This window comes from Ictidomys tridecemlineatus, chromosome 11 (assembly GCF_052094955.1).
Source record: "Ictidomys tridecemlineatus isolate mIctTri1 chromosome 11, mIctTri1.hap1, whole genome shotgun sequence".
NCBI classification, from domain to species: Eukaryota; Metazoa; Chordata; class Mammalia; order Rodentia; family Sciuridae; genus Ictidomys; species Ictidomys tridecemlineatus.
This window is the reverse complement of record NC_135487.1, coordinates 69,028,268-69,044,483: the sequence shown is the minus strand read 5'-3', so window position 1 is coordinate 69,044,483 and position 16,216 is coordinate 69,028,268. Positions and strand designations below refer to the sequence as shown.

Genomic DNA, 16,216 nt, shown 5'->3' with positions numbered 1-16,216 from the left:
CTGGCTCTACTAATTTACATTCCCACTAACAGTATATGACAGTTCAACTTTCTTCACATCCTCATCAGCATTTGCAATTATAAATATCCTTACTTCCAGTTTAGTATCATATTTTTCTTAACTTATAGCTTTTAAGATAAAATGGTAGTTGTGAATTGCTGTATAGTTATTAACATTTCTAAGATCAACAGTATAGAAGATGCAACTTACAAATTGAAGCATTATTTTATATATTGTTAGTAGTTATCAATGTCTGTAATTCAGTATGTACTGAGTAAATCTTTGAATGAAAGGACAAGGGAGCATACAGAATTTGGCTTAGAGTTCTATCTACCATTTTATAATGTATTTCATTGTAAATGTATTTCATTAATACATAATATATAAATGTATTTCATTATAATATATTTCATTATAAAATGAGACTCACTTTCTGGTACTATAGGTAGTATGATGTAAAAATGAAATTAAATAAGAACTTAGAGGTCCAGTATTGTTATTTATAGCCATCTGGAGATCCTGATATCACTATGCCTTGCCATATTTTAAGGGCACAAATCATACTTATTAATACATCACAAGGATATTATATTTGGAAAAAACTTTTTATATCAATATTAAAGGTGTAAGGAAATTCAAATTTAAAATAATGCTGGATAATCATTTGTCATAATAGAATGAGAATTAATTATAAGACTAGAAGTAGATCAAAAAAAGAGCAGAGGGGTAGTAGGAAATGGAAGGGGGCAGGGTGGGTATTAGTAAGGATGGTGGAATATAATAGATATCATTATCCAAAGTACATATATGAAGACACGAATTGGTGTCAACATACTTTATATACATCCATAGATATGAAAAATTGTGCTGTATATTTGTAATAAGAATTGTAATGCATTCCACTGTCATTTATTTTTTTTTAAATCAATAAAAAAATAAATGGATGAGGGGGCTGTCCTGTCCACAGGGATATTTCAAATGAAAGAAATAAATTGATTGAGGGGGAGAGAAGACATGGCAATAACATAAGCAATTGCTTGTTGAAGAGTTCAGATAGGCTTGGAGTGAAAATGTCTTACGAGAAATCTTTAAGATGTATTAATTAGTCGCTGGGAGTTTAGAAAAATTCTGCCCAATAGGACTATATTGTGAGCTCAAAATGTAACCTAAAAATAGCATCTTAAAATAAAATCATTTCTAAAAGTACACAGAAATAGCTAAAATAAAGAATATATTATTTTTAATCCCATATTAATTTTCAAATACTATTATGTAAGGATTAATAAATTTTTCACTATTAAAAAAAAGCTTCTACAATTCAATAACCAAAAATACAAAACAATAACAAACCTGTTAGTCATCTTTTCATCTCTGTGATAAAATACCAGAGATAATCAACTTAGAAGAAATAAAAACTAATTCTGGCTCATGGTTGCAGAGGTTTTAGTCCATGGTCAGTTGGCTTCATTGTTTTTGGTCCCTGGCAAGGCAGAATATCATGGTAAGAAAAATGCTAATTTCAGGGTAGCCAGAAAGTAAAATGAAAAAGGAAAGCCAAAAGAGAAGGAAGAAGAGGCCAAGGATCCCCATATCCCTTTCAGAACCATATAACACCAATCCAGTGAAATCATGAGCAAATAACTTGAGTAAACATTTTGCCAAAGAAGATATACAAATGGCTAGTAAGCACATGCAATGAAGTTGAACACCACTAGTCATTAGGTAAATGTAAATCAAAACCACAGTGAGATACTGTTCCACACACACAAGGTTGTTTTTGCTGGAAAGGAAAGGAAGGGAAGGGAAGGGGAATGAAAAGAGAAAAAACTCAGAAAATATGTGTTGGCAAAGATATAGAGAAATTTGAACCCTGTGCAGTTCAGTAAGGTTTGAATATAAGATGGTGAGGCTGCTATTGAAAACAGTTTAGTGTTTACTTAAGAAGTGAAACATAGAATTACTATATGATTTATCAATTACGTTTTTAGTGTAATACCTAAAAGAATTGAAACAGAGACCCAAATACTTGTGCACACATGTTCACAGCAGTATTATATACAATAACCAAATGGTGGAAGCAACCGAAGTGCCCACTGACCAGTGGATAAACACAGGGTGGCTTGTACATACAGTGAAATTCTGATCAGCCTTTAAAAGGAAGGAAGTTTAGACACATGCTGTAAGGATAAACCTAGAAGATATTATAAGGAGTGAAACAAACCAGACACAAAAAGACAGATATCACATGGTCTCATTTATATGAAATGCCTAGAGTAATCAAATTCATTCTACTTCAAAAAATAGGATGGTGATTACCAGGGAGTTGGGGGGAATGGCTTTGGGGTATTAGTGTTTTATTTGTAAGCAGTTTCAGTTGGGCAAGATGGAAAAATTCTGGAGATGAACAGTGTTGATGGTTGCTTAATAAGTATGAATGTACTTAATACCACAAAACCATATACATAAAAATGGTAAAAATGGTAAATTTTATGATATATATTTTACCACAAAAGAATAAAGGAAGACATAGACAAGGATCCATAATGAAAGCTAAGATAAGGAAATTAAAACATTTTCAAACACTACTTTTTCTACAAGTTCTACATTTATTTTCCAGGGTTTACCCGGACCCTCTGGCAGTACAGGAGACAGGGGACTTGCAGGAGAACCAGTAAGTCTATATTTATACTTTTCTAATAGTTTTTTCTCCAAATGCAAATTTATCCTTTCATTATTGCCCTTTTATGTGATGGCTATATTTAGAAAGCAGCATTTATCATAGATACTACAGACTGGTCATGTAGAATGGATATTTTGCTGTATAAACACCATAGACTATGTAGAATGAATATGTTTTCATATAGTTTTAATGCCTTTCACGTTTCATATACTCTAATTTGTTACTATTTCTCTGGAACTGTTAAAACTGAGAGTATTTATTTTTAACAAAGAAAACTCTGTTTTATTGAATCTCAGAAATTCTTCTGAATGGCTTGCTGTTCTTACAATTATTACATTGCCCACTCACACACATACACATTTATGAAGCCAACTCTATAATAGAAGACCACATAGAGAAGCCAAACTCTACATCTGATGGGCCAAAATGTAGAAAGATGACAGAAATGCTGTTGTATCAGCAGTACAAAAACTTACATCACAATTTCATGAATATGATTCAATTATGGAGTTTCCATGGAAAATGAATTTGTGAAAAGGAAAGAACTAGTCACAACCTACTTTCTCACAATTTATTCTTTATTGCCAATGAAGTCATTCTTCTGGTTAATCATGTCAGATGTAAGATGCTGTAATATATTTCTGAGATTTACAATAACAATATAACCTTTCAAACCACTGAGTTGATTTTATCATCAGTTGACACAAAGGTTTACAGATGGTCATTGCATAATTCCTTTAGATAGAAGCAGTAGAAAATTTTAACAGAGTATTCATAACAAACTGTTCATTTCCTCTTTCATGTGTTTAATGTATGATATGAACTCCAAAAAATGAATTAATAATATCTATAATTATTTCCAAATAAAATATGACATTGATTTTATACAATTAAATCGTTCTTGGTTTTCTCCCTATTTTTCATGTCTCAACTTGCTTTCCCAATTCTAATATTTATTTGACTTAAAATAATGCAGCTGTCTTTAGCATGGTGTACTTAAGTACCTGTTTTCCCTAAAAGTCCATAAACTCCCCGAAGTAAGAGGCCATTTCTTTTACCTTTGTAATCTCCTTTTCTGGTATAATATCTAGCATGTTAAATCTGCTCAATGTGCATTTATTAAACTGAATTAACAAAAGATCATGTACTCAGAGGTGTAATTATCCAATAAGTAGATAACATTACATAGATGAGATAAAATGGAATGAAAACACGTCTTAATAAAGAAGACATTTAACTAGAAATAAGTATGTCAGTAGAATTATGGCAACAGGAGAGACAACATCTTAGGATTTGCACAGTAAAAGACTTGTTAACTAAATGCCTAATGGCACCTAAACACTAACATGCAGGTCACAGGAATGATAAATAGAAATGGGTAAATTCAGTGTATTATGAATACAGTGAGCTTTGTGTCAGATATTTGAACTGTTTTGTCTAGTCATAACAAAGATGAAAATTGATAAACACAAAAGAAATGTTGAAAAAGAGAACTACCGTTTTTCTAGAGCCAAGATTCAAAACTGATTTTTGTAAGTATTTTTTATTTTAATTGGTGACCATTCATTCACTCATTCATTCAATATACAAATATTTATTAAGAATCTACATTTGATAATGTAGTGGTAAGCTTGTAGTTTTCAGTCTGGTGATACAAAATAAATAAACATAGGCATAAATGGATAATTATAAACTGAGATAAATACCATAAAGTACAATCTGCTCTTAATATCCAGAGAAGATTAGCTCTAGAACCTCCCTTAGATACTCCAATCTGTAAATACTCAATACCCTTATATAAAATGGAATAGTGTTTTTATGTAACCTACTCACCTTCTCTTATATACTTTATATCTTCTCTAGATTACTTATAATACTTAATACAATGTAAATGCTATGCAGATAGTTATTATACTGTATTGTTAGGGAATAAAATCAAGAGGAAAAAGTCTGTACATGTTCAGACTTTTCATTCCTAGTTTTTTTAAAATTTTTTTATTTTTATCTGCAGCTGGTTGAATCTATGGTTGCAGAAGACACAAAGGACAAATTATATAATAATTTAGATCTAAAGGGATCTATTACAGAAAAACTGTCATGATCTAGAGCTCATGTTCCATGAGCAGAAACATTTGAGATGTCATCTGAAAGATGAATAGTAGTTACATGGGCAAAAATGAGAAAAGGTCATTCCAGAGAGAAATCATGAGCTGGGAGGAAGCACTGCAAGTTTATCAAAGAACTGGAAGATGGCCAATATGTCTGTGGCAAGGAGTCAGGTAGAAAATAAGTGCAAGATGAGGATGGAAAGGAGTCAGGTGACAAAATGCACACAAATTTATGACCCCTATTCCTTAGAACTTGTGTTATTATCTTATGGATGTCACTGGAGAGATAGAGCAGTGATCAAGTTATTGTTTCATATCACTCAAATCACAAGATAAAAGGAAACAAACTCTTATAATTATCCAGACAAGAGCAATATCACTTACCCAGAATCTCATATCCAGTGGAATTCAAGAGCCTGACATTAATAACTCTAGAGTGTATGTGAGCATCATGACATTGTGATGACATTGTCAGGGCCACTTGTCACCAGTTCAAGACCATAATTTCTCAGATATACAACCATTATTTGACTTGAAGTGAATGAATAAACAATTTTGAAAGAAAGAGATCTATTACTGAAATCCTTGACCTGAGTCCTGACTAAGGGATTCCAACAGACCAGATTTGGTCACCAACCACTTGAGAGTCAAATCAGAGACAAGTGGTGGGAAGGCAAGAAAGGAATTTATTATTCATGTGACCACACTGAAAGAAACAAGGAGACAAGTGTCCTAAGCCCTGTCTTTGGGGTTCAGATAAGAACTTGGAATTTATATAGAACAAGGACAAATGGGATAAGAACTATGCATAGTCAAACAGTCTTGGTCAAACTGTGATCTGGTTGATCATTACCCCAAGTGAGGTTCTACAAAGTTCTGCAAGCTGAAGGGAAAATAGTTACAAATTATTTGAGGGTCAATTCCATTCCCGTCATGAGATGATGGCTCCCACTTGGGGAAATAACCTCCATTCCTTTTATGGAATAATATACCTGTAAGACTGGCTATTCCTGGAATCTTAAAAATATATTAGTTACTCTTGATAATTTAAGCCTTGAAGGGGGAATGAGAGAGGGCCAGTCAACCTTGTATTACCAATTTTTAGATAGACACTCCTTAAGTGATTAACAGTGATTAACAGTCTATGTGCAGAGTTGAACAGGAATCTGACCCAAGTTAAGACAATACAGCTGCAAGCCCAAGTGAAGAGTCAGTACTTTTAGCAAAAGCAGTACCACTTCATTCCATAAAATAGAGTAAGTCTTCCTATGAGTTTTGTAGAAGAGGTGGGGTTTACAGATGGAAAAAGTCTGGAAAAAGACAGAAACAAAGGACAAAAAGTGGATTGGTCACTTCAGAATTACTTTTCTTATAAAGCAGGGCTAGGGAGACAGAGCAATTGAAAAATAACTGCTTAATTTCAGGTTACTTTTTTGAAAGAACTAAAACAGAAGAAACTTCATTTTCATGCCTCAAACTGGCCTGTTTGAGAAATTTGATTATTACTCCCTTTCTTGATTTCTCAGAAGGTCAAATTCCACCTTAGTTTTGGTTTTGTGTTGTGGACCTTTAGTATGAGTGACTCCATTTTTATTTTTAGTCTGGTCTTTTGGGGCCTAATGCAAGATCTTAATTCAAAACAACGGCCTCTCATACTTTTTATTTAACAAATGTAAGGCTGAGATCTAAAGAATTTCGACATTTTTAAAATATGATAGAAGAGGTTGACAATGCAGAGGCTGAGAGATAAGAAGAAAATCAGACTTATAAATTAGGAGTTTCATCCCTAATCATAACCAGTCTTGAAATTTTCTTGACAATCTCAGGTTCCTTTAGAAATATATAGGCATAAAGAGGGACAACCTGCAGCCTGCTTTTGTAAACCAAATTTTACTGAAACACAGCCTTACTATTCATTTATGTATGTATGACTACATGTGTCTAAACTAAAGTTAAGTAGTTCAGAGAGAGACCACATGACCCACAAGCCTATAATATTTATTGTCTGACCCTTCAAGAAAAGTTTACTGACCTCTGATCTAGATTTTAATTATATATACATTTATATGTATATATACATACATAAAGAAAATGCCCCAATAATTGCAAACTTGATATAAATAATGTTCCTAGGATAGTACAATATATAACCTACACAACTGTACACAGTGGCCTTCTATAAGAGGAAAGTGATAAGTTTCTTTCTTCCTTCTTTTCTCCTTCCCTCTCTCTCTCTTTCTGTCTTTTCCTATCTCCTCAGAAAAACGAATGAAAAAGCATCTCCTGACCTAAATAATTTTGTTAATATCTTTAACACTGAAAATTGTATTTAAAAGAAAAAGTAGAATGCTATGCTTTTTAAAATTATTTCTTCCTAACCTTGCTTTATAACATCCCCAATAATTAAATACCCCTAGGTACTCTCTTAGTTAAGTCACTTCTTCTTACCTCAAAAGATAATTAATATTATTTTCAGGTTAACTGGAAATGTGTGATAAAACCTCACTCAATCCCCTATTAAATTACTTATGAAAATACAAAATGGCAACTGTCTTGGAAACAAAAGATAAAGAGGACCCTACATCAGCATCTCAGTAGAATTTTAACCACACAAATTGAAATAACCATATAACAAAAAATGTACTAGCAGTGTCCATGGAATGGTATAGTGTTATTTGAAAATTGACTTAAATTAATTGTAAATACATATTGCAAACTCTTAAGTCAACTACTATTAGTGAACTCTGCCGAAAACTTAATGAACAAATAATACCAGTTCTTTACAATCTCTCCCAGGAAATAGAAACAGCAGAACACTTCCTAACTCATTCTGAGGACAGAATTACCCTTGTATACCAAAACTATTCAAATACATTACAAGAAAAGAAAACTAGAGACCAATATCACCCATTAACATAGATGTAAAAATCCTCAGCAAAATATTAGCAAATTAAATACAACATAATAGAGTATACATTATGACTGGGTGGGATTTATTCCAGATATACAAAGAAAATCAGTGAAATTACCTTAACAGACTAAAGAAGAAAAAAAAGAGTTTATAAAGAGATCCAAAAAATCATTTAATAAAATTTAATATCCAGTCCTAATAAAAACTCTCAGGAAACAAAATGGAAGGACAATTCCTCAGCTTTATGAAGAACGTATATTCAAAGGAAAAAATAGCCTTTTAGCCAACATGATACTCTATGGTGAGAGGCTAGATGTTTTCCCCCATAGAACAAGGAAATGAGGAAAAGATGACTCTTTTTTTTTTAGCTAAAACTCAACATTATATTAGAAGTTCTATCTACTGCAATAATATAAGAAAAGGAAATTTTAAAATTACATATTGTAAAGAAAGAAATAAAACTTTTTCAAAATAGTATGCTTTTATGTATTAAAAAAATTCCTAAAGAATTGATTTAGTTTAAAAACGAAGCCTTCCTTGAACTAATAGATGATTATAATAAAGTTGTAACATACCAAAGTACAAATTATACAAATACTATCCCACTATACTATATACTATCCCACTATATACTATCCCACTATATACTATCCCACTATATACTATCCCACTATATACTATCCCACTCCTTGGCTTATACCCAAAGGATTTAAAATCAACATACTATAGCGACACAGCCACATCAATGTTTATAGCAGCTCAATTCACAATATCTAGACTATGGGATCAATCCAGGTGTTCCTCAATAGATGAATGGATAAAGAAAATGTAGTATATATATACTCAATGGACTATTACTCAGCTTTAAAGAAAAGTGAAATTCTGGCATTTGCCAGTAAGTGGCTGGAGTTGGCAAATGGTCTTTGAAAGAGGAGCAAAGGCAATTCAGTGAACAGTCTTTCCAACAAATGATGCAGGGAAAAAATGTATGGCCATATGCCCAGGGGAAAAAAAGAAAATCTGTGTGACCTTAGGTTTGGCACGGAGTTTTTAGATACAATACCAAAAGCATAATCTATGAAAAAAATGGATAAATTGGACTTTGTTAACATTAAAAACTTTTCCTCAAAAAACACATTGCTAAAAGAATGAAAAGACAAGTCATAGACTAGGAGAAAATATTTGCAAAGCACATATCTGATAAAAAGACTTGTATCCAAAATATAGAGAGATCTCTTAAGTCAAAATTTTTTTTAATTAAAAAGTAAACAAAAGATTTGAACATATACTACACCTGAAAATTTACAAAAGTGGCATAGAAGTAAATGAATCATGCTCAAATAATCTCTCATAGGAAATTGCAATAAAAAATTACATAGCACTGCACACCTGTTAGAATGATTAAAATTCAAATCCCTGACAATACCAAATGCTGACAGGGATGTACAGCAACAGAATCTCATAAATTGCTGCTGGAAATATAAAATGGTGCCACCTCTTTTCATGACAGTTTGACAGACCTAAACATATTCCTATCATATGATCCAGTAATCATACTCCTTGCTGTTACTCAAATGAGTGGTCCACTCAAAAACCTACACATGGAATTTTGGGAAGCAACCAATAGACTTATTGGTTATTAGTTGCCATTTTCTGGACCATAAGGCAATAGGATTAGGAAGTGGGGCCTTTAGAGGTGATTAGATGATGAGGGCATTAAGGCTTCCATGACCAGGAATACTGCTCTTAAAAATAGAGACTTCAGAGAGATAAAAATCTATTTATAGCTGTGTCATGAAGACACAGCTAGAATGTACCATCTATGAACCAGAATGTGGAATCTCACCAGACACTAAATCTGCTGCTAGCACATTGATAATGGATTTTCCAGCCTCCAGAATTGTGAGGGTTAGTTGTTTGTTATAAGCTATCAGTTTATGTACTTTGTAATAGCAGCCCAAAAGAACTAAGACAACATCCTTCAACAAATGGAGCCAAGCATGGTGGCACACACCTCTAATCCCAGCAACACGGGAAGATGAGGCAGAAGGATCACAAGTTCAAAGTAGCCATAGCAACTCAGCAAGGCCCTCAGCAATTTAGCAAGAACCTGTCTAAAAGTAAAAGATTAAAAAAGGGGCCTGGGGATTTGGCTCAGTAGTTAAGCACCCCTGAGTTTAATCCCTAGTACTCCCCCAAAAAGCAATGGTGGATAACAAACACCCATAAAATGGAATATTATTCAGCAAAACAATCTGAAAGGCTACATATCATCTAATTCTAATTTCATGACATTCTAGAAAAAGCAAAACTACACTGTAAAAAAGAAGATCATATATTTGTTTCTTTAAAAATGCCATTTTGTTTGTCACATATTTTCCAGGAATATTAAGTAGATATCCTTTAAGTAAAATAACTTATAAAAGCCTTTAACACATTTGATACTTACTAAGTACTTGATCAATGTTTATTGAATGAATCAATGAATTAGGATTACATGAATGAATAGTACTCCTTTCTTTTTTTTCTTTTAAATCCAAGCATAGCTTAATATCATTCTAAAAATGACACAGATGCATCAATCAACTAAAGATATAATTTTGTGTATAAAGAAAGGTAATAAATTGTTGATAACTTAATTATATACGATCAGATGTTATTAATTCCATATTTAGATGCATCTGATTATTGAAGGGAGAACTTTTATTTTAATATCTTAAATTTTGTTTTAATATAGGGACTTCGAGGATTGCAAGGTGATGCTGGACCTCCTGGAGAAATGGGTGTTGAGGTAATTTTTTGTGGTTCTTTCTAGTTCAATTATACCAAATACTTTTTGTAAGATTTTAAGGTAAAGTTAATAAATTCACTATATATTATGAAAAATACTTCTTTACTATTTTCTTTAATATTCAGAAAATAAAACCTAAAATCCCATAAAAAGTAGAAATCATGGTATAAACCTAATTTCATACATATAAAGTTGTCCTCTAACAAAAGCTCATTGAAATGACAACAAAAATAAATAAAACTTTCCCTTTCCTGATTCAGTATTGACTTGGTAGCCATTCAAACTAAGTGCTTTCTCTCTTTTACAGAAACAAGTAATTTGAGGTGACTATATTTAGTATATTTTAAAATAAACCACATTTATTATAATTATAAAATACAATTAATTTATTTCTGTTACTAACTTTAGTACTGAATAAATTAAACCATTTCCATTCCTTACTCCCTCTCCTTCCCTGCTTCTATGAAGCCACTCTCTCTGGGTTTCCCCCTTTACCTTCTCATTAGCCTTTCTCAGTTTTGACAGGAAGTTGCCCTTCCATTTCCATGGCTTAGCAATAATATTATCATAATGACTTTAATTACCAATATTATTTTGGTAGCTCTAATTCACAGCTCTCTCCTTAGCACTAGTTATTGATTTCCTGTTGTATCTTTAAATATCCATCTGGACATCTAAAATACATTTCAATTTAAAACATTTAAACCCATCACTTTCCTACTTTTCTTTTTACTTCCATCTCAGTGCCCAATAATCTCAAATTGAGACCCATCCTAGACCACTCCTAATGTGACTTCTTCAGTTAGCCAACTGTTCTTTTTGAGTAAGCACCTCCTCCCCATGGTCTTTCTTTTCTTTTCTTTTTTTTTTTTTTTGGAAGGCATTTTTTTATTAGTTGCTCATGACAATACAATGATCTTGACATATCATACATTTGGTTCAAATGGAGTATGAAATCTCAAGGCTGTCTTTTCCTTTTAGTCTCTATTAGCAGTATTCTCATCCACTCTTAAGCCATATCTCCTCCAATTATATCATTCCTTCATTCAGTTTATCTCTCTTATAATATTCATCTCCTTGAAAATTTTTAAGAGTTCTTATAACTTTTATCATAAAAGTGTCAATTTCTTAACACAATAACTTCTGCAAATGTCTTTAACCACATTCCTGGTAAAATTTTTCTTCTCTGCCATGGACTCCATGTTTGTTGACCTATTTCTTTTTTTTTTTTTTTTTTTTTAAAGAGAGAGTGAGAGAGGGGGACAGAGAGAGAGAGAGAGAATTTTAACATTTATTTATTTTTTTCTTAGTTCTCGGCGGACACAACATCTTTGTTGGTATGTGGTGCTGCTGAGGATCGAACCCGGGCCGCACGCATGCTAGGCGAGCACGCTACCGCTCGAGCCACATCCCCAGCCCTTGTTGACCTATTTCTTATTCCATGATTATGCTGTGCCTTCTGACTGAATACCATGTACCTGCTTGAGATATAAGGATGATAAGGTTGCTGACTCCTTTGGGAGTTTGTAATCTATTTCAGAGGACAGTTATATAAACAATCATTATACTGCAATGTTAAGCTCAATGACTTAGATATTGACAGGAAAACATAGAAAGACACAGCAGTGAGCCCTTTTCCCTATCTGGGGAAAGGAAAAAAATAAGACTTACCTATGTGTGTGTGGCAGTGGGTAACTGAGTTTTAAGGAAAAGAAGGAGTTAGCTGTATGAAGAGAGGGAATAATGATAAGGGAATTCCAGAAGGAGATAGTATGAGCACGAACTTTTAAACATGAAGCAATATGGATTATTTGATACTCAAAGTCAAAGCACAATAGTAATAGAGTAATAGGAAAATTATGAAAATCTTGTGTACTCAGTTAAGAACCTTAAAGTTTTTATTTTATAGGCTGTGGTATATCATTAGAAAGACAAGGCAGAAACAACATCAGAATTGTATTTTAGGAAGATAATTCTAGTATCTGAATTAAAAGTATATTTGAGGAGACAAGATTAAAGAAATATAACCTATTAAAAGGCTGTTACACTAGACCAAGCCAAAAAACAAACAAACAAAAATGATGGAGGGATGAACTAAAGCAGGAGGCATAGAAATATTTGTTATATAAAATAGACAGAACATTCATATTTGTAGAATTTGTGAAGTAAAGCAGAAAGAAAAGTCAAAAACATTCTAGATCATGTGACAAGATGGATAGCAATACCTTTTCCTGAGTTCAGAAAAGAAGACTGCTTAAGACTAGTTAAGACTCTATCTGTGAATCTGCCCAAGGTAAATGGCTCACAAGTAGCAGAGCCAGATAATCTGAGTGAGAGTTATTGCTTATTACCTATACTAGCACCCATCCTCTGAGCCTGAAGAAAGTGAGAGCAGTCATACCTGACAGCTTGAAATTAATAGAGTAAGATGACAATTCTGATGTGATAAGGATTAGGGTTTAAGCAGTGACTTGATGAAAATATGGTAGTTTAGAATAGTGGTTAAAGATAATGGAAGAGGGAAATGTTCAAAGACAAGTAAAAGATGAACTATACCTATCTGTCAAACTGAGGTAAGAAATAGTGGATTTGCATTATATTTAGTAATGATGATAATAATAATACCTAACAATTGCAGAGCATATTCTATGTCTTAACAATGTTTATGCTCTTTACTGTATAATTGGATTCTCACAACAATTCTATGAGATAGGTACAGTTATTATCCCCATTTTATAGATGAAGAAACTAAGGCATATAATGGTTAAATAATTATCTAAGAGCAATAACTAAAGTAACATAGTTGTTAGATTAAATTTAGGCAGTCTTCTTCCACATCTCTGTTCCTACCCATGTGCCTCTCAACATGGAATGATAAGACTTTGTGTAACAGTATAATTTTCCCCAGCCATATTTATCTAGGAATAAGAAAGGTAAAGGTGCTTTTAAAACCTGATCCAGAATTGGTAAAATAAAAGGGGTACCACAGAGATCAGAAGATTGACTATTGATCTAGCTTGGGCTAGGAATAAAGGAAATCAAGAGGGGCTGAAATATGGGGAAAAGATAGTGCCTACAGAGGTCTGTGAGATTAACAGCATCCTTATCCCATCTCTCCTCCATCCCCTTTAATCCTTATTATCTACTCCACTGATCTTTATTTTTTTTATTCCCCCTATTCTCCTTATTTTGAATTAGTTTCCACATATCAGAGGAAAAAATTGATCTTTGACTTTTGGGGACTAGCAAGGTAATCTCCAGTTCCATCCATTTACTGGCAAAGGACATAATGTCATTTTTCTTAATGGCTGAGTACTCCATTATGTGTGTGGAGTACATACAGACAAACACATCATATCATATCACATCATATTTACTTTATCCATTTATCTGGTGAATAGTACCTACGTTTGTTCTATAATCTGGCTATTATAAATTCTGCTGCTATAAACATTTGTGTGGCTATGTCACTGTAGTATGACTTAAATCATTTGGATATATATCCAGGAGTGAGATAGCTGCATCATATGATATTTCCATCCCTAGTTTTTTGAAGAATCTCCATGCTGCTTTCCAGAGTGGTTGCACTAATTTACAGTTGCACAAACAAGTATGAGTGTACCTTTTTCTCCACATCCTCACCAACATTTACTGTTACTTGTATTCCTTTTAAAAATATTTGTATACTTATTTTTTATTTGTTCTAACTAGTTATACATAACAGTAGAATGCATTTTGACACATCATACATAAATGGAGTATAACTTCTCATTCTTCTGGTTGTACGTGATGTAGAGTTACAAAAGTTGTATAATCATTTACACACATAGGGTAATGATGTCTGATTCATTCTACTATCATGCCACTCTCATAACCCTTCTCCTTTTTTCCCTCCCCTCTGCCAAATCCAAAGTACCTCTGTTCTTCCCTACCCCCTGCTTATTGTGAATCAACATCCACAAATCAGAGAAAACATTCAACCTTTGATACTTTGGGATTGGTTTATTTCACTTAGCATGATATTCTCCATCTCCATTAATTTACCAGCAGATGCCACAATTTCATTTTTCTTTAAGGATAAGTAATATTCCATTATGTATATATGCCACAGTTTCTTTATCCATCATCTGTTGAAGGGCACTTAGGTGGATTGCATAGTTTAGCAATTGTGAATTGAGATGCTGTAAACATTGATGTGACTGCATCACTGTTACATGCTGATTTTAAATCCTTTGAGTATAAACTGAGGAGCGGAATAACTGGGTCAAATGGTGGTTCCATTCCAAGTTTTCTAAGGAATCTCCATACTGATTTCCACAGTGTTTGCCCCAATTGGTAGTCCACCAGCAACATATGAGTATACCATTTTCCCCATATCCTTGCCAACATTTATTGTTGTTTGTATTATTGATAATTGCCATTCTGACTAAGAATTTCAGTGTAACTTGATTTGCATTTATCTAATTGCTAGAATTGTTGAACATTTTCTCATATATTTGTTTATCGAGTACGTTTTCTTTTGTAAAGTATCTTTTCAGTCCCTTAGCCCATTTATTGATTGGGCTATATGTTTTTTCCTTGTAGAGTTTTTTGAGTTCTTTATATATCCTGGAGATTAATGTGCATGTGGTAAAGATTTTCTCCCATTATGTAGGCTCTCTACATTTTTTATTGTTTCCTTTGCTGTGAAGACTCTTTTTAGTTCAATACCATCCCATTTATTGATTCTTGATTTTACTTCTTGTACTTTAGGAATCTTGTTGTTGGTTCCTAAGCCAACAAGATGGAATATTGGGCCTATGTTTTCTTCTAGTAGGCACAGAGTCTCTGGTCTAATGCCTAGATACTTGATCCACTTTCAGTTAAGTTTTGTGCAGAGTGTGAGATAGGGATTTAATTTCATTTTGCTACATGTGGATTTTCAGTTTTCTCAGCACCATTTGTTGAAGAGGCTATCTCTTCTCCAATGTATGTTTTTGGCACCTTTGTCTAGTATGGGATAACTGTATATATGGGTTTGTCTGTATCTTCTCTTCTGTACCATTAGTCTACATGTCTGTTTTGGTGCCAATATTATGCGATTTTTATTGCTATGGCTCTGTCGGAAAATTTAAGATCCAGTATTGTAATGCCTCTTTCTTCACTTTCTTTCTAAGGATTGCTTTGACTATTCTGGGTCTCTTATTTTTCCAAATGAATTTCATGACTGATTTTTATATTTCTATGAAGAACATCATTGGAATTCTAGAAGGAATTGTATTAAATCTGTATAATGCTTTTGGTAGTATGGCTATTTGGACAATGTTATTTCTGCCATGAGCACAGGAGATCTTTCTGTTTTCTAAAGTATTCTTCAGTTTCTTTTTTAGTGTTCTGTAGTTTTTATTGTAAAGGTATTTCATCTCTTTTGTGAGATTGATTCACAAATATTTTTTGAGGCTATTGTGAATGGGGTAGTTTTCCTAATTTCTCTTTTAGTGAATTCATCGCTGATTTATAGGAACGCATTTGATTTATAGTTGTTAATGTTATATCCTATTCTGCTGAATTCACTTTAGTTCTTCAAGTTTTTTGGTGGAATTTTTTTGGATCTTCTAAATATAGAATCATATCATCAGCAAATAGTGGTAGTTTGAGTTCTTCTTTTTCCATTCATATTCCTTTAATTTCTCTCTTTTGCCTAAATGCTCTGGCTAGAGTTTCAAGGACAGTGTTGAATAAAAGTG

At 32.9% G+C, this 16,216-nt stretch overlaps 1 protein-coding gene across 4 annotated transcripts in view; it reads left to right on the top strand.

Annotated features, from left to right (window-relative positions):
* The window catches only part of Col24a1 (collagen type XXIV alpha 1 chain), a 378,847-nt gene that overhangs the window by 242,790 nt on the left and 119,841 nt on the right, over window positions 1-16,216 (top strand). For all 4 annotated transcript variants that reach the window (XR_013427880.1, XM_078026639.1, XM_078026638.1 and 1 more), the window contains 2 exons: window positions 2,618-2,671; window positions 10,437-10,490. Coding sequence is in view for 3 of the 4 variants with exons in the window: in XM_078026639.1 (XP_077882765.1) it covers window positions 2,618-2,671; window positions 10,437-10,490 (108 nt within the window). In the remaining variant the exon portion in view is untranslated. The remainder of the gene's footprint in view (window positions 1-2,617; window positions 2,672-10,436; window positions 10,491-16,216) is intronic.